The sequence below is a fragment of the Salmo salar genome, chromosome 03, assembly GCF_965601325.2.
Source record: "Salmo salar chromosome 03, fSalSal1, whole genome shotgun sequence".
NCBI classification, from domain to species: Eukaryota; Metazoa; Chordata; class Actinopteri; order Salmoniformes; family Salmonidae; genus Salmo; species Salmo salar.
In genome coordinates this window covers 50,891,076-50,915,081 of record NC_138293.1, presented here as the reverse complement: position 1 = coordinate 50,915,081, position 24,006 = coordinate 50,891,076, and the positions used below count along the sequence as shown (strand labels likewise).

General features: G+C 40.7%; 1 protein-coding gene and 1 long non-coding RNA gene across 2 annotated transcripts in view; both read right to left on the bottom strand.

Annotated features, from left to right (window-relative positions):
- Window positions 1-731: 731 nt before the first annotated feature.
- LOC106600618 (BEN domain-containing protein 4-like) overlaps window positions 732-24,006 on the bottom strand; it is a 34,700-nt gene continuing 11,425 nt past the window's right edge. Inside the window, exons 7-9 of the mRNA XM_082973103.1 lie at window positions 6,538-6,778; window positions 969-1,088; window positions 732-748 (exon numbers count right to left, since the gene is read on the bottom strand). Of these exons, the coding sequence (XP_082829229.1) occupies window positions 732-748; window positions 969-1,088; window positions 6,538-6,778 (378 nt within the window). The remainder of the gene's footprint in view (window positions 749-968; window positions 1,089-6,537; window positions 6,779-24,006) is intronic.
- On the bottom strand, window positions 11,882-19,456 carry LOC106600639 (uncharacterized). Its single transcript, XR_001327870.3, has 4 exons — window positions 19,040-19,456; window positions 18,445-18,515; window positions 14,766-14,886; window positions 11,882-12,387 (listed from the first exon to the last, which is right to left on the bottom strand). It is a non-coding gene; the product is annotated as an uncharacterized LOC106600639 (long non-coding RNA).

Below are 24,006 nucleotides of genomic sequence, written 5' to 3'. Positions count from 1 at the left end.
GCCTGGCTAGCCTATATTAATCATGGTATTATGTGATGACAGGTGCTGACCTAGTCTAATTAATGGTAGGCTTTATGTGGCTAGTAACCCTAGAGCGGTGTCCGAATAGTCATACTAACCGCACTAACCTTTCTATTTGTGACCTAACCTATTGTGGAGGCCAGATCATCTGATGCAGCACTCCATCACTCTCCTTGGTCAAATAGACCTTACACAGCCTGGAAGGGTGTTTTGGGTCATTGCCTGTTGAAAAACAAATGATAGTCCCACTAAGCGCAAACCAGATGGGATGGCATATTGATGCAGAATGCTGTAGTAGCCATGCTGGTTAAGTGTACCTTGAAATCTAAATAAATCACAGACAGTGTAGTGGTTAATTTATTTACTATCAAATGAGGAGAGACAAACTTATCACACAAGTCAGTTATACTTAAACTAAATCTTTATTCACTTATTAATAAGGGAGCAGGTCAATACAACACACACATATAAAGTGAATCGATTGAGTGCTCTACGATAATGATGGCTGGCCGACGTTGAGAGCCCCAAGACAAAGATACAAAGGTATTTTATAGCCAAGATACACCCCCTTCAGTCTACATGCCAAACAACAGATGTATGGTATGGGTCACAAGGTCAAGATGTGTATGAAAGAAACTTAGAATTCACAGCAGACAGTATCTTCTGTAAAAAAAATCTCATTGTGTAGAGACCAGGGTCTGGCCCTGGAGTCATCTCTCCTTGGTACCTTATAGAACAGAAACATTAACACATGCTATCGAATGCAGTCTCTTTAGGTTTTATCACCCAACAGACATCGTAAATCTCCTGTCAGTGTTAAATCTCCCAGAGGCCCACTTTCAGTTCACACAGACACAATAGAGTTATAAGAACCCTCTATTCTGTTGCTTAAAACAACCATTTGATGCAATAAAAGTATTATAACATAATCTTGTAATTTCTCTCACATTCTCCCACGGACCGACCCTGGCGCACATGGCCCACCGCGTCACTGAACACTTTGTTGATCTGCTCCTCGGAAGGCAACCACCAGTCAGGGTTGGAGGCACAGTGCAATCGGATAAACTCTGAGGAGTAAAACAGAGACAAGTAAATATTTGTTAAGATTAGGGTTTTTTGTTTTATGAATAATGATCACTGAAAACAATTAGATTTTGCAAACATCTGTTCACACATCTCTTTGGGAGTGTACATGTTGCAGTAGTACACATAATGTACCTTTAGTAGCATACCAGTTGTCCTTTAACCCTAAAAGTGTCCCAAGGGGTCAAAAATGTCATAATTTTTAAACCCTTTTTTATCATTTTGAAATGTTAGGACTTTGTCAATAAACTTGTTGCCAACAAAATAAAAACATTTACCATAATTTCTGTTTTAATATGGAGGAATGCATCTTTTGAATACTAGTGGTGTATACTAAGCTTGTAACTCAAAATTATATATTTTATATTAGAGTTGTGTCTGCTGTTCACACACGTACAGTTGAGGTTGGAAGTTTACATACACCTTAGCCAACTACATTTAAACTCAGTTTTTCACAATTCCTGACATTTAATCCTAGTAAAAATTCCCTGTCTTAAAACCTGTTGGGGATAGGGGGCAGTATTTGCACGGCCGAATAAAAAAACGTACCCGATTTAATCTGGTTACTACTCCTGCCCAGTAACTAGAATATGCATATAATTGTTTGATTTGGATAGAAAACACCCTAATGTTTCTGAAACTGTTTGAATGGTGTCTGTGAGTATAACAGAACTCATTTGGCAGGCCAAAACCTGAGAAGATTCCAAACAGGAAGCGCCCTCTCTGACCATTTCTTGGCCTTCTTGATCATCTCTATCAAAAACAGGGGATCTCTGGCATAACGTGACATTTTCTAACGCTCCCATAGGCTCTCAAAAGGCGCCAGAATGTTGAATGATGACTTTGCAGGCCATGGCTGAAAAACAGTAGCGCATTTGGTAAGTAGTCGATCTGAGAACAATGAGACTGGGGCGCGCATGCACGAGACTCCACCATGTTAACATTTTCAGTCTTTGAACGAAAACAGGGTTTCCCGGTCGGAATATGAACGCTTTTTTACGAGAAAAATCGCATAAAAATTGATTTTAAACAGCGTTTGACATGCTTCGAAGTACGGTAATGGAATATTTTGAAATGTTTTGTCACGAAACGCGCCGGGCGCGTCACCCTTCTTTACCCTTCGGATAGTGTCTTGAACACACTAACAAAACGCCGCTATTTGGATATAACTATGGATTATTTGGAACCAAACCAACATTTGTTATTGAAGTAGAAGTCCTGGGAGTGCATTCTGACGTAGAACAGCAAAGGTAATCCAATTTTTCTTATAGTAAATCTGAGTTTGGTGAGTACCAAACTTGGTGGGTGTCAAAATAGCTAGCCTGTGATGGCCGGGCTATCTACTCAGAATATTGCAAAATGTGCTTTCACCGAAAAGCTATTTTAAAATCGGACACCGCGATTGCATAAAGGAGTTCTGTATCTATAATTCTTAAAATAATTGTTATGTTTTTTGTGAACGTTTATCGTGAGTAATTTAGTAAATTCACCGGAAGTGTTCGGTGGGAATGCTAGTCACATGCTAGTCACATGCTAATGTAAAAAGCTGGTTTTTGATATAAATATGAACTTGATTGAACAAAACATGCATGTATTGTATAACATAATGTCCTAGGAGTGTCATCTGATGAAGATCATCAAAGGTTAGTGCTGCATTTAGCTGTGGTTTTGGTTTTTGTGACATTATATGCTAGCTTGAAAAATGGGTGTCTGATTATTTCTGGCTGGGTACTCTGCTGACATAATCTAATGTTTTGCTTTCGCTGTAAAGCCTTTTTGAAATCGGACAGTGTGGTTAGATTAACGAGAGTCTTGTCTTTAAAATGGTGTAAAATAGTCATAAGTTTTAGAAATTGAAGTAATAGCATTTCTAAGGTATTTGAATATAGCGCCACGGGATTCCACTGGCTGTTGAGTAGGTGGGACGCAAGCGTCCCACCTAGCCCATAGAGGTTAAGTCAGTTAGGATCACCACTTTATTTTAAGAATGTGAAATGTCAGAATAATAGTAGAAAGAATGATTTATTTCAGCTTTCATTTCTTTCATCACATTCCCAGTGGGTCAGAAGTTTACATACACTCAATTAGTATTTGGTAGCATTGCCTTTAAATTGTTTAACTTGGGTCAAACAATTTGGGTAGCCTTCCACAAGCTTCCCACAATAAGTTGGGTGAATTTTGGCCCATTCCTCCTGACAGAGCTGGTGTAACTGAGTCAGGTGTGTAGGCCTCCTTGCTCGCACACGCTTTTACAGTTTTGCCCACAAATTTTCTATAGGATTGAGGTCAGGGCTTTGTGACGGCCACTCCAATACCGTGACTTTGTTGTCCTTAAGCCATTTTGCCACAACTTTGGAAGTATGCTTGCGGTCATTGTCCATTTGGAAGACCCATTTGTGACCAAGCTTTAACTTCCTGACTGATGTCTTGAGATGATGCTTCAATATATCCACTTAATTTTCCAGCCTCATGATGCCATCTATTTTGTGAAGTGCACCAGTCTCTTCTGCAGCAAAGCACCCCCACAACATGATGTTGCCACCCCCGTGCTTCACGGTCGGGATGGTGTTCTTCGGCTTGCAAGCCTCCCCCTTTTTCCTTCAAACATAAAGATGGTCATTATGGCCAAACAGTTCTATTTTTGTTTCATCAGACCAGAGGACATTTCTCCAAAATGTACGATCTTTGTTCCCCATGTGCAGTTGCAAACCGTAGTCTGGCTTTTTTATGGCGGTTTTGGAGCAGTGGCTTCTTCCTTGCTGAGCGGCCTTTCAGGTTATGTCGATATAGGACTCATTTTACTGTGGATATAGATACTTTTGTACCGGTTTCCTCCAGCATCTTCACAAGGTCCTTTGCTTTTGTTCTGGGATTGATTTGCACTTTTTGCACCAAAGTACGTTCATCTCTAGGAGACGTCTCCGTCTCCTTCCTAAGCGGTATGACGGCTGTGTGGTCCCATGGTGTTTATACTAGCGTACTATTGTTTGTACAGATGAACATGGTACCTTCAGGCATTTGGAAATTGCTCCCAAGGATGAGCCAGACTTGTTGAGGTCTACAATTTTTTCCTGAGGTCTTGGCTGATTTCTTTTGATTTTCCCATGATGTCAAGCAAAGAGGTACTGAGTTTGAAGGTAGGCCTTGAAATACATCCACAGGTACACCTCCAATTGACTCAAATGATGTCAATTAGCCTATCAGAAGCTTCTAAAGCCATCACATCATTTTCTGGAATTTTCCAAGCTGTTTAAAGGCACAGTCAATTTAGTGTATGTAAACTTCTGACCTACTGGAATTGTGATACAGTGATACAGTGATACAGATAAGTGAAATAATGTAAACAATATGTAAACAATTGTTGGAAAAATGACTTGTGTCATGTACAAAGTAGATGTCCTAACCGACTTGCCAAAACTATTGTTGAAAAATGAGTTTTAATGACTCCAACCTAAGTGTATTTAAACTTCCGACTATATTTGTCCTCTCATTGGCTAGAATGTTCCCACGTGATCTTGCCTCCTCCTGCCTGCCTTCCGGCGTTGTAGACAACGACTGCCATTGTTAGGGCGGAGACATGAGCATTTCGTCATTATATCCACAAATCTCTGCCTATATCGCCCATATTGGTGGCCTTCTTAGGTCGTACCGGTATGTCAGATTAGCTCAATCGCCAGTTTCTCCGCCTCTGAGTATCACAGTAACACCATTATTTTATGAATAACAGACAAATGTTCATAACAAGTGGCTATGGATGAAATTGATCAAAAAATCTGTTCAATATATATATATATATATATATATATATGCTTATTTTGGCGAATTTAAACCATTTAATTGTGTAACAAAAGGTTGATAAAATAAAAAGTGTCACTGCTTAACAGACATTGTCTCTGCAATTATTACTAATTTGGGGTAAAAAAAAAAACCCTGTTGGCGCTTTTAGGGTTAATACAGATGTAGGACCTTAATCTGATCACCTGTTGCAGTAGAACTTTCCTGCAATGCATGACATGTTAAACTTGTACTGTATTTGAGGTTTAAAAAGGCTTTTGAAGTTAGAAATTTCAAAGTGGAAATTACTGATTTGATTTTCCCTTATAAAAATTGTATGAACCCCTACAAAAATGTCCATTACCGTAAATTCTGGACTATAAGCCGCAACTTTTTTCCCAGGCTTTGAACCTCGCGGCTTAAACGATGACGCGGCTAATATATGGATTTTACCCGCTTTCAAAAAAAAAATATCCAAAAAAACACATTCTGTGACGTGCTCAGTTTTTTGGTGGCATGAAGCTTTCATTAGACCAATGAAATTGCCGAATGGGTTAAGGTCAAACTACTTTTTTGTTTACTGTTTAGATTAAATCGAGTGCTCTCAAACTTCCAATCATTTTGATTACGGTAGTCATTTTGTCACCCTCATCATGGCAAAGAGACGGAGAAATGCATATGATGCAGCTTTCAAGTTGAAGGCGATTGATCTGGCTGTTGGAAAAGGAAATAGAGCTGCTGCACGGGAGCTTGGTCTTAATGAGTCGATGATAAGACGTTGGAAACAGCAGCATGAGGAATTGACTCAGTGCAAAAAGACAACTAAAGCTTACTGCTATTTTTTGATTTTTTTGTTACAAGCCGTGTTTCGTTAAAGCCTATTGATTTTTGTTACAAGCCGTGTTTCGTTAAAGCCTGTGTCACGGTTGTCGTAGGTTAAAGCGGACCAAGACGCAGCGGGGAAATGTGCACTCATCTTCTTTATTAAATGGACAAGAAGGTGAACCAAAACAACACGTACACAAAAAAAAACACAACGACTAATAACAGGCCGGTAAGGCAAAAAAACTATACCCAGCACAATCTCCCACAAATACTAAAACAAACAGATACCTATTTATTGGACCCTCAATCAGAGGCAACTAGAAAACACCTTCCTCCAATTGAGAGTCCAACCCCCAATTACCTAAACATAGAAATACATAAACATAGAACATTGCCCAAAACCCGGAATAATAAATCAAACACCCTACTAAACACACAACCACCCCGAACCACATAAAACAAATACCCTCTGCCACGTCCTGACCAAACTACAATAACAAATAACCCCTATTACTGGTCAGGACGTGACAGCCTGTGTAAACTTCATTTGTTTCAATGTACCTGTAGGCACCTGCGGCTTATAGACATGTGCGGCTTATTTATGTTCAAAAAATAAATAAATAAATTAATTCAGTGGGTGTGGCTTAATAGTCCGGAAATTATGGTAATTATAATTCACATTTCCTGTTGGTTCAGGATTATTTTCCTGCTGTAGCAAACTGGCTCAAATTAAGATCTTATATCTGTAGCATACCTGTTGCTTTAGTACACATCTCTTTAGTAGGATACATGTTGCTTTAGTACACATCTCTTCGGTAGAAATAACACCAGTACCTCTGAGGCAGGTGACTTTGACGGGGTTGAGGGGCTGTCTCTCCGGCCCAGGCTCTCCTGAGTGAACCGACCGCTGCCTTTTGCCCAAGCCGCACGAGTACTTGAGCTCATCCGTGGTGAAGACGAAGCGGATCAGGTAGCGCAGCAGCCGCCGGCCGTCCTTCTTGGACGAGTTGACAGCCTCGTCCCACTGCTTGTTGGTGATGAAGAGCGGGTAGTTCCCCAGGAGCTGTTTACTGCCCTGAGGAGGGGTACGAAGAACGGAAGAGGGTGAGAATGACAGGAGGCTAGTGAAGGGAGGACGGTGCATAATGGCTGGAATGGGTTGAATGGAATGGTATCAAACCATGTGTTTGATACCATTCCATTTATTATCCCATTTAAAGTGCCACCAGCCAGTACTGGTGAGAATGGTACAACTTAGTTATGAGCTCTGAGTACGCTGCCATAGAGCCACCAGGTTTGGGTTCAATTCCATTTCAGTTCAGCCAACTGAGGAAGTCAACTGAAATGTATTTTCCATTTTTTTCCTCGTTAAAAAGCAATGAAAGGAAAAGGAAAATTAGAATTGGATTACAGTTGACTTCCTGAATTGACTACATTTAAATGGAATTGACCCCAACCCTGATACCCTAGCAGGGTAATAAAAAGTGCATTCAAAGCATTCAGAAGAAGTGCAGTCATTCACGTGTTAGAACAAGGTCGTTAACTTCATGCTCAATGTGTAATGGAGAACTATGATATTTCTCAATTTCTCAATTAAATCAAAAGCATTATTTGTGCTACACATCTGATATATAGCTAACAATAACCAATTCCTATATTTGTAAAACCATTGCCCAATAGAACATTAAGTAATTCCCAGGAAAAGGCGGTGTTATGCAACACAGTTGCAAGATAATATTTTAAAAACCTTTTTAAAGAAGCTGATTTGAATGGCACATTCACATCTTGTGCCACTAGTTTTAGATTGATACTATATACAGTACAGTGCATTCGGAAAGTATTCAGACCCCTTGACTTTTTCCACATTTGGTATGTTACAGCCTTATTCTAAAATTATTTAAATAGTTTTTTCCCCTCATCAATCTACACCCATAATGACAAAGCAAAAACAGGTTTTTAGAAATTGTAACAAAAATATCACATTTACGTAAGTATTCAGACCCTATAATCAGTACTTTGTTGAAGCACCTTTGGCAGTGATTACATACTATATACAGGTCTCGCCAGAGATGTTAGATCGGGTTCAAGTCCGGGCTATGGCTGGGCCACTCAAGGACATTCAGAGACTTGTCCCGAAGCCACTCCTGCATTGTCTTGGCTGTGTGCTTAGGGTCATTGTCCTGTTGGAAGGTGAATCTTCGCCCCCCAGTTTGAGGTCCTGAGCGCTATGGAACAGGTTTTCATCAACAATCTCTCTGTACATTGCTCCGTTCATCTTTTCCTCGATCCTGACTAGTCTCCCAATCTGTACCGCTGAAATACATCCCCACAGCATGATGCTGCCACTACCATGCCACTACCATGCTTCACCGTAGGGATGGTATTGGCCAGGTGATGTGCGGTGCCTGGTTTCCTCCAGATGTGACGCTTGGCATTCAGGCCAAAGAGTTCAATCTTGGTTTCATCAGACCAGAGAATCTTGTTTCTCATGGTCTGAGAGTCCTTTAGGTGCCTTTTGGAAAACTCCAAGCACGCTGTCATGTGCCTTTTACTGAGGAGTGGCTTCCGTCTGACCACTCTACCATAAAGGCCTGATGGGTTGAGTGCTGCAGAGATGGTTGTCCTTCTGGAAGGTTCTCCCATCTCCACAGAGGAACTCTGGATCTCTGTCAGAGTGACCACTGGGTTCTTGGTCACCTCCCTGACCAAGGCCCTTTTGCCAGATTGCTCAGTTTGGCCGGACGGCCAGCTATAGGAAGAGTCTTGATGGTTCCAAACGTCTTCCATTTAAGAATGATGGAGGCCACTGTGTTCTTGAGGACCTTCAATGTTGTAGAAACATCTCAAGGATGATCAATGGAAACAGAATGCACCTGAGCTCAATTTTGAGTCTCATAGCAAAGGGTCTGAATACTTATGTGAATAAGCTATTTCTGTTTTATTTATTTTTTAATACATTTGCAAAAAGTATCATTGATTGCAGTGATAAAAGCACATTTCATTGGAGATGACAGTCAGACAGAAGTTATGCCAGGCCAATAGACACGTCTCGCCGGCTGTCAGAGCACCGGGCCTCCTGCCCAGTTGCAGCAAGGGCGCCATGTTTAGCTAGCTGTCTGTGCTCATAGATAAATTATTAAATCAATTTTAGAATAAGGCTGTAATGTAACAAAATGTGGAAAAAGGGAAGGAGTCTGAATACTTTCAGAATGCACTGTAGCTACTGTACAACTAAGTTGAACATTACTTAAAGGGAGTCAGTGACAACATCCCACAAAATCAATAGATACATCCACTCCCCTATTTTAATGGTATATGTATGCTTTTTCTTAAAGGCTTTTAAAGTGATTGTTTACTCCAAAATCAAATTGTGTCAGTTTGTCAGAGATAAATCCATTATCCAAGACCTCTCCATCATGATCGACAACTCCATGGTGCCCTCCTCCCAGAGTGCATAGAACCTTGGTGTGACCCTGGACAACAACACTCTGTTGTTCTCTGCAAACATCAAAGCAGTGACTCGCTCTTGCAGGTTCATGCTCAACAATATCTGTAGAGTACGACTTTTCCTCACACAAGAAGCGTTGCAGGTCCTAATCCAGGAACTCGTCATATCTCGTCTGGTCTACAGCAACTCTGTTGGCTGGTCTCCCCGCTTGTAATTTATCCAGAACGCCACAGCCCATTTGGTGTTTAACCTTCCCAAGATCTCCCATGTCACCCTGTTCCTCCGTACACTCCACTGGCTTTCAGTCAAAGCTCGCATCCACTACAAGACCATGGTGCTTGCCTACGGAACAGCAAGGGGAAGTGCCCCTCCCTACCTTCTGGCTATGCTCAAACCTTCAATGAACAAAAATATAAATCCAACATGCAACAATTTCAAATATTTTATTGAGTTACAGTTTATATAAGGAAACCAGTCAATTTAAATAAATTCATTAGACCCTAATCTATGAATTTCACATGACTGGGAATACAGATATGCATCTGTTGGTCACAGATACCTTGGAAAAAAGGTAGGGGCGTAGATCAGAAAACCAGTCAGTATCTGGTGTGACTACCATTTGCCTCACGCAGCGTGACACATCTCCTTTGCATAGAGTTGATCAGGATGTTAATTGTGGAATGTTGTCCCACTGCTCTTCAATGGCTGTGCAAAGTTGTTAGACATTGGCGGGAACTGGAACACACTGTCATACATGTTGATCCAGAGCATCCCAAACAGGCTTAATGGGTGACATGTCTGCTGAGTATGCAGGCCATGGAAGAACAGGGCCATTTTCAGCGTCGAGGAATTGTGTACAGATCCTTGTGACATGGGGCCGTGCATTAACATGCTGAAATATGAGGTGATGGCGGCAGATGAATGACACAACAATGGGTCGCAGGATATTGTCACGTTGTCCCTGCATTCAAATTTCCATCGATAAGATGCAATTTTTTTCTGTAGTTTATGCCTGCCCATACCATAGCCCCAGTACCACCATGGAGCACTATGTTCACAACGTTGACATCAGCAAACCACTCGCCCACACGACGCCATACACGCTGTCTGCCATCTGCCCAGTACAGTTGAAACTGGAGAAGAGCACACTTTTCCAGTGGTCATCGAAGGTGAGCATTTGCCCCTGAAGTTGGTTACGACGCAAAACTGCAGTCAGGTCAAGAACCTGGTGAGGACAGTTTGTGCAGAAATTCTTCGGTTTTGCAAACCCAGTTTCATCAGCTGTCCAGGTGGCTGGTTGCAGGTGAAGAAGCCGGATGTGGAGGTCCAGGGCTGGTGTGGGTTACACGTGGTCTGCGGTTGTGAGGCCGGTTGGATGTTCTGCCATATTCTCTGAAGCGGTAGAGAAATTAACATAAAATTGTCTGGCAACAGTTCTGGTGGACATTCTTGCAGTCAGCATGCCAATTGCACGCTCCCTCAACTTGAGACATCTGTGTCATTGTGTTTGTGTGATACATCTGCACATTTTAGAGTGGCCTTTTGTTCCCAGCACAAGGTGTACCTATGTAGTGATAATGCTGTTTAATCAGCTTCTTGATATGCCACGCCTGTTAGGTGGATGGATTACCTTGGCAAAGGAGAAATGCTCACTAAAAGGCATATAAACACATTTGTTGCACAAAATTTGAGAAAGCATTTTGTGAGTATGGAAAATGTCTGGGATCTTTTATTTCAGCTCATGAAACATGGGACAAACACTGCATGTTGTGTTTATATTTTTGTTCAGTGTACAGTGGTTCATCCTTTAAAAGTTGCAGCGCACTGCGGCGCAGCTTGCATGGTGCCGCAGAATTCTATGGCACGTTATTTAAGCGTCAACCACTGGTACCAGCTAGTTACTGTTAGTTTGACCACCAGAGGGCATCCTTGAGAAGCATTTAATAGCCTTCAATTGTGGCTGTACTTCAGAATTTAAAACCTTTTTTTGTAAGAACATATTATATGGGACTGATTAAGAAATTTTGCTTAATTAATTTGATTAATATTATGGTGTTTCTATTCCAAGAAAAACTAAAAACGCTCTGGGTTTCTGTTAGGATGGAACAGAAAAAATGGCGCTGTATGATGTGACGGTCTGGAGTAGGCTACAGTACTAGCTAATTTAGCTAAATAATCCCAGTGTCGTGCGGGCAGGCCAGTTGTGTATAGCCGTACCTGAAATTTTGGTGACCTTTTCTGATGCTTTTGAGACACGGTTCAATCCCTCCTTGGGGCACTACTTGATTGAGTAAATAAAACAGTAACTATTGGTCACTCTATTATGTATTATTATTCTAATATATATTCATTATAGAATTGTGTCAGTTATTAATGATAAACCTTTAGGCTGCACTCTTCCTCCCCCCCATCTCTCTATTTTTCAACTCTAGATGACAAAATCTGCACACAGTGCAAGGGTTGCAGCTCTGCCAACTTCATTCTGGTCACACATTGTATTCTGAGAAATATCCAATAAAGCAAAGACATTGCTTTTACTGTGAATGTATTTTACTGCAGATATTTTCCTCAAATAAAATGGAGCATAGACAAAATAAACAAGTTATTAAAATTTGTTTACATTGGGTCTAGTGTGTGTGAGAGAGCGAGGCACGTTTTTCAACTCAGAAAAAAAGCACACAGAATTTCCTAAAACTGTACACATTAATAATATTGTAAAAGACTTTTGCTTAATGTGTACAGTTTTAGGAAATTCTGTGTGCTTTTTTTCCTGAGTTGAAAAACGTGCCTCGCTCTCTCACACACACATTAGACCCAATGTAAACAAATTGTAATAACTTGTTTATTTTGTCTATGCTCCATTTTATGAGGATTGAAGATATCTATCCATTATCAATATCTGCATAATTACTCTAAATATCTATCAAATCAAAGTGCGATTAATAATATTGTAAAAGACTTTTGCTTAATCACACTTTGATTTGATAGATATTTAGAGTAATTATGCAGATATCTAGACATTATCAATATCTTCAATCCTCAAATAAAATGGAGCATACATAAAATAAACAAGTAATTACAACTTATTTACATTGTGGATAATGAGTGTGTGTATGTGTGTATATATGTTTTATTTTTTCTTGTCAGCCACCCATCTCTGCTTTGTCAGTCTTGATAGGCCCAGTGTATGCACTTCTGGGTGAGGCTGTCAGGCAGTGGTGGAGTGCATGGCAGATCTGAAAGAGAAATGCACAAAGTGACAGTAAGTATATAGCTCAACAACATGTCTGTGTGTACATCTGTTGATGGGAATCCTCAAAAGTTTCTCCCTTCATGGCCAGTGTAGTAGGAACTGGTGCAGCCAATAAATGAAATACCAAAGCAGAGGACTGCTGTGACTGCAGCTGAACTGCTGGGGGTGGCAGATCTAAAAGAGAGAGGCACCATTTTCTTAACTGACAATAATCATACAACTACAGTGGCTTGCGAAAGTATTCACCCCCTCTTGGCATTTTTCCTATTATGTTGCCTTACAACCTGGAATTAAAATATATATTTTTTTTGGGGGGGGGGGGATTGTATCATTTGAGTTACACAACATGCCTACCACTTTGGGGGTGAAACAAACAAGAAAAAGACAAAAAAAACTGAAAACTTGAGCGTGCATAACTATCCACCCCCCAAAGTCAATACTTTGTAGAGCCACCTTTTGCAGCAATTACAGCTGAAAGTCTCTTGGGGTATGTCTCTGTAAGCTTGGCAAATCTAGCTACTGGGATTTTTGCCCATTCTTCGAGGCAAAACTGCTCCAGCTCCTTCAAGTTGGATGGGTTCCGCTGGTGTACAGCAATCTTTAAATCGTACCACAGATTCTCAATTTGATTGAGGTCTGGGCTTTGACTAGGCCATTCCAAGACATTTAAATGTTTCCCCTTAAACCACTCGAGTGTTGCTTTAGCAGTATGCTTAGGGTCATTGTCCTGCTGGAAGGTGAACCTCCTTCCCAGTCTCAAATCTCTGAAAGGCAAACAGGTTTCCCTAAAGAATTTCCCTGTATTTAGCACCATCATTCCATCAATTCTGACCAGTTTCCCAGTCCATGCTGATAAAAACATCCCCACAACATGATGCTGCCACCACCATGCTTCACTGTGGGGATGGTGTTCTCGGGGTGATGAGAGGTGTTGGGTTTGAGCCAGACATAGCATTTTCCTTGATGGCCAAAAAGCTCAATTTTATTCTCATCTGACTAGATTACCATCTTCCATATGTCTTTTGGCAAACACCAAATGTGTTTGCTTATTTTTTTCTTTAAGCAATGGCTTTTTACTGGCCACTCTTGCGTAAAGCCCAGCTTTGTGGAGTGTACAGCTTAAAGTGGTCCTATGGACAGATACTCCAGTCTCCAAGCTTTACAGCTCCTTCATGGTTATCTTTGGTCTCTTTGTTGCCTCTCTGATTAATGCCCTCCTTGCCTGATCTGAGTTTTGGTGAGCGGCCCTCTCTTGGCAGGTTTGTTGCGGTGCCATATTCTTTCCATTTCTTAATAAATGATTTAATGGTGCTCCTTGGGATGTTCAAAGTTTTTGCTATTTTTTTATCCCAACCCTGATCTGTACTTCTACACAACTTTGTCCCTGACCTGTTTGGAGAGCTCCTTGGTCTTCATGGTGCCGCTTGCTTAGTGGTGTTGCAGACTCTGTGGCCTTTCAGAACAGGTGTATATATACTGAGATCATGTGACACTTAGATTGCACAGAGGTGGAATTTATTTAACTAATGATGTTGCTTCTGAAGGTAATTGGTTGCACCAGATCAAATATAGGGGTTTTATAGCAAAGGGGGTGAATACATATGCACGCACCACTTTTCTGTTTTTTATTAAAAAAATTTAAACAAGTTATATTTTTTCCAATTCACGTCACCAATTTGGACTATTTTGTGTACGTCCATTACATGAAATACAAATAAAAATCAATTTAAAACGACAGGTTGTAACGCAACAAAATAGCAAAAACGCCAAGGGGGATGAATACTTTTGCAAGGCACTAAAATAACCTGAATGAGTGTAAGGCTTAGATTCAATCAGATCAAGTGTTAACCGTCGATAGCCGACACCCGCATAGCTGATGTTTTGATGATGTCTGAGGTGTAACTGCATTGGATCTGTCAAATCGGTAAGCAGCAGCTCTTGATCATTTTCACAAAACCACACCCGTCCTACTCGCGTTACAAGTTCAGAACGAGAAAATGTGGGTTATATAGAAATAATGACGCTCAAATTCAAAATCATTAAACTAAATAATGAGGAGTTCTATCAGCCTAATCGAGGTGTAGATTACATCTCAAATTCCAGTGTTCTAACTTGTAAACAGGGCTGCATGAGATTTCTGTTAATGCGACTCTGTGCAGCCAATGGCAATGTCCGCTTTAGGTATAATGCCAGGAGCCGCTTGTGAATTTGACAGCTCTAACACAGTTCCACCTCAGACACCGCCAAAACAACCGCTATGTGGATGTTGGCTAAAGTTGACGTGATAACATTTTCTTAAGTTAAAATAATTATACAACAAAACAAATTGAGTGACTGAGTATACGTGTGTTTGATAATTACCTGGACCACATCACACCGCTTACGGTCTACAAGCCTCTGGAAGGTCCAGCGTGCCACTCCAGGCCTGGAATAGCTTGGTGGAAAGATGGTTACCTGTCACCCACCAAGCAGGTTGGCAGATCTGAAAAATAGGCACAATATAATTTTTATGACAAAGACTTGACTACACACTAACCCAAACAGAACAGACTATGGGAGGAGCACAGTAGTGCATAGAGCCATGACTACATGGAACTCCATTCCACATCAGGTAAGTCACGCAAGCAGTAAAATTTGATTTAAAAAAAACAGATAAAAATACACCTTATGGAACAGTGGGGACTGTGAAGAGACACATGCATACACACGATAACATACGCACTCTACACTCACGTACACAAAGATTTAGTGTTGTAGATACTGTTGAAGTCGGAAGTTTAAATACACTTAGGTTGGAGTCATTAAAACTAATTTTTCAACCACTCCACAAATTTCTTGTTAACAAACTATAGTTTTGGAAAGTCAGTTAGGACATCTACTTAATGCACGACACGTCATTTTTCCAACAATTGTTTACATACAGATCATTTCACTGTATCACAATTCTAGTGAGTCAGAAGTTTACATACACTAAGTTGACTGTGCCTTTAAACAGCTTGGAAAATCCCAGAAAATAATGTCATGGCTTTAGAAGCTTCTGGTTGGCTAATTGACATAATTTGAGTCAATTGGAGGTGTACCTGTGGATGTATTTCAATGCCTACCTTCAAACTCAGTGCAAACTCAGTGCTCGACATCATGGGAAAAGCAAAAGAAATCAGCCAAGACCTCAGAAAAAAAATTGTGGACCTCCACAAGTCTGGTTCATCCTTGGGAGCAATGTCCAAATGCCTGAAGGTACCATGTTCATCTGTACAAACAATAGTATGCAAGTATAAACACCATGGGACCACGCAGCCATCATACCGCTCAGGAAGGAGACGCGTTCTGTCTCCTAGAGATTAATGTACTTTGGTGCGAAAAGTGCAAGTCAATCCCAGAACAACAGCAAAGGACCTTGTGAAGATGCTGGAGGAAACCGGTACAAAAGTATCTATATCCACAGTAAAGCGAGTCCTATAAATCGACATAACCTAAAGGGCCACTCAGCAAGGAAGAAGCCACTGCTCCAAAACCGGCATAAAAAAGCCAGACTACGGTTTGCAACTGCATATGGGGAGAAAGATTATACTTTTTGGAGAAATGTCCTCTGGTCTGATGAAACAAAAATAGAACTGTTTGGCCAGAATGATCAAATGGGTCTTCCAAATGGACAATGACCCCAAGCATACTTCCAAAGTTGTGGCAAAACGGCTTAAGGACAACAAAGTCAAGGTATTGGAGTGGCCATCACAAAGCCCTGACCTCAATCCAATAGAAAATGTGTGGGCAGAACTGAAAAGGCGTGTACGAGCAAGGAGGCCTACAAACCTGACTCAGTTACACCAGCTTTGTCAGGAGGAATGGGCCAAAATTCACCTAACTTATTGTGGGAAGGTTGTGGAAGGCTACCCGATACATACAATAATACTTGAGTGTATGTAAACTTCTGACCCACTGGGAATGTGATGAAAGAAATAAAAGCTGAAATAAATAATTCTCTCTACTATTATTCTGACATTTCACATTTCTTAAAATAAAAAGTGGTGATCCTAACTGACTTAAGACAGGGAATTTTTACTAGGATTAAATGTCAGGAATTGTGAAAAACTGAGTTTAAATGTATTTGGTTGAGGTGTATGTAAACTTTCGACTTCAACTGTATGTGGTATTAGAGTAGTGGCATGAGGGCACACACTTAATGTGTTGTGAATGTATTGTAATGTTTTTAAAATTGTATAACTGCCTTAATTTTGCTGGACCCGAAGAAGAGTAACTGCTGTCTTGGCAGCAGATAATGGGGATCCATAATAAATACAACAAATTAATTACGTTTGTGTGTGTGTGTGTGTGTGTATCTGGAAACCCATGCTGCAGACTTCATTTTCCCAACTGCTCATTGTACTTGCCCTTGAAATCTGATGTGTATGTGTTCTGTGTTATTATGACTTAAAAGTATCAACCTGACCACATCCTTGTAGTTGGACATTCAGTGATTAGCTTTGGAAAAAATTACTATCAACAGTGTACAGTAAAAAGGATAAAAAATATTCAGATCTGGACTGACAAGTAGGCTAAATCATGTGAAGTTACAAACCTCTAGAGCTTAGTCTACACTCAAGTTCAATAAAGGATGCAGGACATGAGCTCGAGGACCATGCCTCAGGACTACCTGGCCTGACGACTCCTGGCTTTCCCCGTCTCCAATCCGCCTAGTCGTGCCGCTGATCCAGTCTCTGCTGTTTCTGTCTGCAACTATGGAACCCTGACCTGCCCAAGGCTCACCGGAGGTACTACCTTGTCCCAGACCCGCTGTTTGATCCTTCTCTCTCTACCGAACCTACTGTCTCAACCTCTAAATGCTCAGCTATGAAGAGCCAACTGTCATTTACTCCTGAGGTGCTGAACTATTGCACACTCTATTATTTGACACTGCTGGTCATCTATGAACATTTAAACATCTTGAAGAATAATCTGGCCTAAATGGCTGTACTCTTTTATAATCTCCACCAGCACAGCCAGAAGAGAACTGGCCACCCCTCAGCGGCTGGTTCCTCTCCAGGTTTCTTCCTAGGTTCCTGCCTTTCTAGGGAGTTTTTCCTAGACACTGTGCTTCTACGTCTGCGTTGCTTGCTCTTTGGGGTTTTGGGCTGGGTATCTGTCTAAGCACTTTGTGACAACTGCTGATGTAAAAGGGGTTTTATAAAATACATTTGAGAGATTGCTTGTATATGCTTCTATTCATGTCTAAATATGACATTGAGTTGTCTCAATAGGAAGTTGTACTTTAAGCCAACACTGTTTCCTGGTCTTTCCTGCTGAGGACAAGGGGCTCAAAAGGTTCTACAGCTGCACCATCGAGAGCATCCTGACCGGTACATTACTGGGGCCAAGTTTCCTGCCATCCAGGACCTATATAATTGGTGGTGTCAGAGGAAAGCCCATAAAATTGTCAGAGACTCCAGTCACCCAAGTTATAGACTGTTCTCTCTGCTACCGCACGGCAAGCGGTACCGGAGCGCCAAGTCTAGGACCAAAAGGCTCCTCAACAGCTTCTACCCCCAAGCCATTAGACTGCTGAACAATTCATAAAAATCATCACTGGTGAATTTACATTGACCCCCCTCTTGTACACTGCTGCTTACTCGCTGTTTGTTCCCTATGCCTAGTCACTTCACCCCCACCTACATGTACAGATTACCTCAACTAGCCTGTACCCCTGCACACTGACTCAGTACCCCCTGTACATAGCCTTGTTATTGTTATTGTGTTACTTTTTATTTTAGCCTACTTGGTAAATATTTTCCTCTTGTAAGTAAGCACTTCACGGTAAAGTCTACACTTGTTGTATTCGGCGCATGTGGCAAATACAGTTTGATTTGATTTGAGTGAGGCATTCAAATTTGAGGTTAGCTAGCTAGCAGCGCCAGCATGTTAGCTATTAAAGTATCCAGCAACAATGTCGAGGTCAAAAACGAAAGAAACTATGTTGAGCCATGCTGACTTCGTAAGCTAAATGTTACATTGAGTTGTCTTACATTTCCTCAATAGGAAGTTGTACCTTAAGCCAACACTTTGTTCCTGGTCTTTCCTGCTCGGAAACAGGGGGCTTCAGGTTTGGGAACGGGGCGCCTAGATAATTGGAATATTAACAATAATTAGTGTCCACATTTATGAATGAATGAAATTCAATATGGGTTAGCTGTCTATCTCATATGATTGAGAATTGCTGATGATATACTGTATATGTCTATTTTCTTTTGAAAATCTGACACCAAACCACACAATTCTATCTAGTGAGAGTGCACACAACCATTAACTTATTTTACCAAGTCAAAAATAACATACTTTTGTCAAGGGACCCAACGAATAACAACGCCGCTAGCCTACTGCACCCCATAATCAACCAACTTGCCAACTAGTAGTAACAAGGCTATATTGTTGTCATTCAGTAATACTGTAACGTTACTGTAGCCTACTAACGTTATACATCACATTATTATCCACCTAGCTAGCTAGTGATAGCTTAACTAGCTCCAAATGAACAACCAATGAATGACAACAGGCTTTTAAACTATCCATCTATCTAGCTTATATGATTGCATGTAAAACAACTTTACAGATGAGTACAAAGTTTGAAAGCAAAGTTGATTTACCAGTATGCTGCTCTCTCGGGAACTAGAGTGAGGCATCCAGATATGAGATTAGCTAGCATGTTAGATATGAAAGTATCTATCCAACAACAATGTCGAGGTCAAAAACGAAAGAAAACATGTTAAGCCATGCTTACTTCGTAAAATAAATCAAATCGGACTAGATCGAGGCATCCTGATACGAGGTTAGCTAGCATCGCCAGCATGTTAGATATGAAAGTACCTATCCAGCAACAATCGCGAGGTCAAAAACAAAATAAACTATGTTAAGCGATGCTGACTTCGTGAGATAAATAATTAACAGGTTGAAGGTACTAACTGTGACTAACTAGCTAACTTTAGCTTGCCAGCTCAGTGACCAGTGATGCACCTATTCCTGTTTACAAAGTTTGCGTCCCTCCCACGTCCTGCATTGAGAAGCGCCACTGAATCAACATGTGGCCAGAATTATATTACATCCGGGTTGGTTTACAAACCCCATTGACAGGGCGGTTTAGAAAAATAATCCCCGGCTGCCGCGCGCCGGAACCGCCTGATGAAGAGGAAGGAGCAGGCTGTCCTTGTAAATAAGAATTTGTTCTTAGCTGATTCCATATGTGTAATTTCATAGTTGTGATGTCGTCACTATTATTCTACAATGTAGAAAATATAAAAATAAAGAAAAACTCTGGAATGAGTAGGTGTGTCCAACCTTTTGACTGGTATTTGCTTAATTAATTTGATTAATATTGTGGTGCTTCTATTCCAAGAAAAACGAAAAACCCTCTGGGTTTCAGTTAGGATGGAATGGAAAATATGGCGCTGTACAACATGACGGTCGGGAGTAGGCTACAGTACTTGGCTATTTAGCTAAAGAGACCAGGGTTCAATTCCCTGATGGGAGGAAGGAGTAGGCTGTCCTTGTAAATAAGAATGTATTCTTAACTGACTTGCCTAATTAAATAAAGGTTGCAGTAAGAGCATAACATTTCAACACCTAATTGTATGATTGTAGTCATACCAATACCCAAACGGATATTCAGTGAAAATATAAATCTAATTGATTTATCAAGACCAGTCCCCATGCTCGTCTCAGAACAGTGTGAAACAGTGCTAAAATAGTTGTAGGCTATTGTTTCAAATCCTATTGCTTCTAACTTCAATATGCTCTTAAAATAAATAACACCTACACCACTTTTAACAACACATTACTTAAAACCTGTTGGGGATAGGGGGCAGTATTTGCACCACCGGATAAAAAAACGTACCCGATTTAATCTGGTTACTACTCCTGCCCAGTAACTAGAATATGCATATAATTGTTTGATTTGGATAGAAAACACCCTAAAGTTTCTAAAACTGTTTGAATGGTGTCTGTGAGTATAACAGAACTCATATGGCAGTCAAAACCCTGAGACAAATCCTGACATAAATTATTAACTTTTTTGAACAAAACTACATTTGTTATGGACCTGGGAATCCTAGAAGTGCCTTCTGATAAAGATAATCAAAGGTAAGGGATTATTTACAATAGTATTTTTGATGGTTGATCGTTCCAAGATGGCTCCAACATTTATAGCCAAGACTTTTTTTCTGGGCATACCACGTCGTTTATTGCAAAGTGTGATTTTCCAGTAAAGTTATTTTTAAATCTAGTAAAGAGATGGCATTCAAGACATGTTAATCTATAAGTCTTTGAATGACAATATTACATTTTAACAATGTTTTCGAATAGTAATTTTGTAAATTGTAGCGCTGATTCATCGGAAGCATTTGAGGGAAAAGATTTTCTGAACGTCATGCGCCGATGTAAAATACTGTTTTTATATATAAATATGAACTTTATCGAACAAAAAATGCATGTGTTGTGTAACATGATGTCCTAGGAGTGTCGTCTGATGAAGGTTGTCAAAGGTTAGTGCTGCATTTAGCTGTGTTTTGGGTATTTCTGATGCATGCTAGTTTCTTTGAAAATGGCTGTGTGATTATTTCTGGCTCGGTACTCTGCTGACATAATCTAATGTTTTGCTTTTGCTGTAAAGCCTTTTTGAAATCAGACAACGTGGTTCGATTCAGGAGAGGTGTATCTATAAAACGGTGTAAAATAGTCATATGTTTGAGAAATTGAAGTTATAGCATTTATGAGGTTTTGCATTTAGCGCGACGCGATTCCACTGGCTGTTGATTAGGGTGGGACGCAAGCGTCCCACTGGCCCAGACAGGTTAACACTAGTGAGACTCATGTCGCCTGCAGTAGGCCCACAGTATATCGGAAAATATGATGTGACTCTCCGCCAATAATTACATATAGAGGATTGGAGGATTCTAAATTAAAACCAAAAGCCGCCTCATGGGTCTCCCAGTGGTTGCTGGCACGGGTATCGAATCTGCATCTGTTTGCACTGTAGGAGCCCCCATCCACTCCGCTAATAGCCCATAATACTGTACATGGTGTCCAGGTCAGGATAACCAAAACATTTCTTTAATAAAGACTATCAGAAAGAATGTTAGTACTTATTTATTTTGATCCAAAGCTATGAATGAGTGAGTCACTCAGTTTTATGTAGGTGCCGGGCTATATGACTGTGCCATCAACTTGATAATATACAACGATATTTTGGAGGTTATTTCATTAAAAAAAAGTGAGCAATTGTAATCTGAATAAAGGACAAAATAATATTTGCTAAGGCCAAAACATTTATTTCTGTTTTTAGAGGGAGAGAAATGCTGGGCAAATTGTGTGCCGCCCTACGGGACTCCCAATCACGATTGGATGTGATACATAATAATACTTTTTGTGGTATTATTTTTTTCTTCTTTTTCTGGGGGATTAAACTGAAATTGCAACCAATCATGGCTGGTTGTGATACAGCCAACCTAACTTAGAAATACATTTGATGATAGAATTCTCCCCCTACCCTCCTTTCAGGCAAGTCTACTATCCAGCTACCTGCTAAAAGCCATAACGGCGCTGTACAGTCGTGGCCAAAAGTTTTGAGAATGACAGAAATATTAATTTTCACAAAGTCTGCTGCCTCAGTGTCTTTAAATATTTTTGTCAGATGTTACTATGGAATACTGAAGTATAATTACAAGCATTTCATAAGTGTCAAAGGCTTTTATTGACAATTACATGAAGTTGATGCATAGAGTCAATATTTGCAGTTTGTACCCTTCTTTTTCAAGACCTCTGCAATCCGCCCTGGCATGCTGTCAATTAACTTCTGGGCCACATCCTGACTGATGGCAGCCCATTCTTGCATAATCAATGCTTGGAGTCTGTCAGAATTTGTGGGTTTTTGTTTGTCCACCCGCTTCTTGACGATTGACCACAAGTTCTAAATGGGATTAAGGTCTGGGGAGTTTCCTGGCCATGGACCTAAAATATCGATGTTTTGTTCCCCGAGCCACTTAGTTATCATTTTTTTCCTCATGGCAAGGTGCTCCATCATGCTGGAAAAGGCATGGTTCGTCACCAAACTGTTCCTGGATTGTTGGGAGAAGTTATTCTCGGAGGATGTGTTGGTACCATTATTTATTCATGGCTGTGTTCTTAGGCAAAATTGTGAGTGAGCACACTCCCTTGGCTGAGAAGCAACCCCACACATGAATGGTCTCTGGATGCTTTACTGTTGGCATGACATATGACTGATGGTAGCGCTCACCTTGTCTTCTCCGGACAAGCTCTTTTCTGGATGCCCCAAACAATCGGAAAGGGGATTCATAAGAGAAAATGACTTTACCCCAGTCCTCAGCAGTCCAATCCCTGTACCTTTTGCAGAATATCAGTCTATCCCTGATGTTTTTCCTGGAGAGAAGTGGCTTCTTTGCTGCCCTTCTTGACACCAGGCCATCCTCCAAAAGTCTTCGCCTCACTGTGCGTGCAGATGCACTCACACCTGCCTGCTGCCATTCCTGAGCAAGCTCTGTACTGGTGGTGCCCCGATCCCGCAGCTGAATCAACTTTAGGAGACGGTCCTGACGCTTGCTGGACTTTCTTGGGCGCCCTGAAGCCTTCTTCACAACAATTTAACCGTTCTCCTTGAAGTTCTTGATGATCTGATAAATGGTTGATTTAGGTGCAATCTTACTGGCAGTAATGTCCTTGCCTGTGAAGCCCTTTTTGTGCAAAGCAATCATGACGGCACGTGTTTCCTTGCAGGTAACCATATTTGACAGAGGAAGAACAATGATTCCAAGCACCACCCTCCTTTTGAAGCTTCCAGTCTGTTATTCGAACTCAATCAGCATGACAGAGTGATCTCCAGCCTTGTCCTCGTCAACACTCACACCTGTGTTAACGAGAGAATCACTGACATGATGTCAGCTGGTCCTTTTGTGGCAGGGCTGAAATGCAGTGGAAATGTTTTTGAAGATTCAGTTCATTTACATGGCAAAGAGGGACTTTGCAGTTAATTGGAATTCATCTGATCACTCTTCATAACATTCTTCAGTATATGCAAATTGCCATCATACAAACTGAGGCAGCAGACTTTGTGAAAATGTATATTTGTGTCATTCTCAAAACTTTTGTCCACAACTGTACAATGTGACCGTGTGTGTCTGAAAGAGTATTTTCCAGTAAGCAACAATTTGTTTACCTTCATTAGACAACTTTGTTCCAATATTTCTGTAATTCAGTGATATCTATTACCATAGTAATTTGTTATGGATTACATAACTAAATAAACATCGGCATTTTGAAAGTGTACTTTATCATTATTTGATTAACGAAAGCAGGAAGATGCCATTATTAGTTACATTGTTTTAGTTTGAACGTGCAGACTGGCACTAAGAACAGCGGGAACGTTTCCCTAGTCAGCGCCATTATTACTCTGCGGCACATCCCGTGCCACCTGCCCTTGTGCCTTGAACCTTGCACGCTTTCAGTGGATACAGCTGGAGAACTGCAAGGCAATCCGATTGTGCGCCACTCCGGAGCCATGATCAATATACATTGTCCTGCTAATAACAGGGTTAATAATATATCT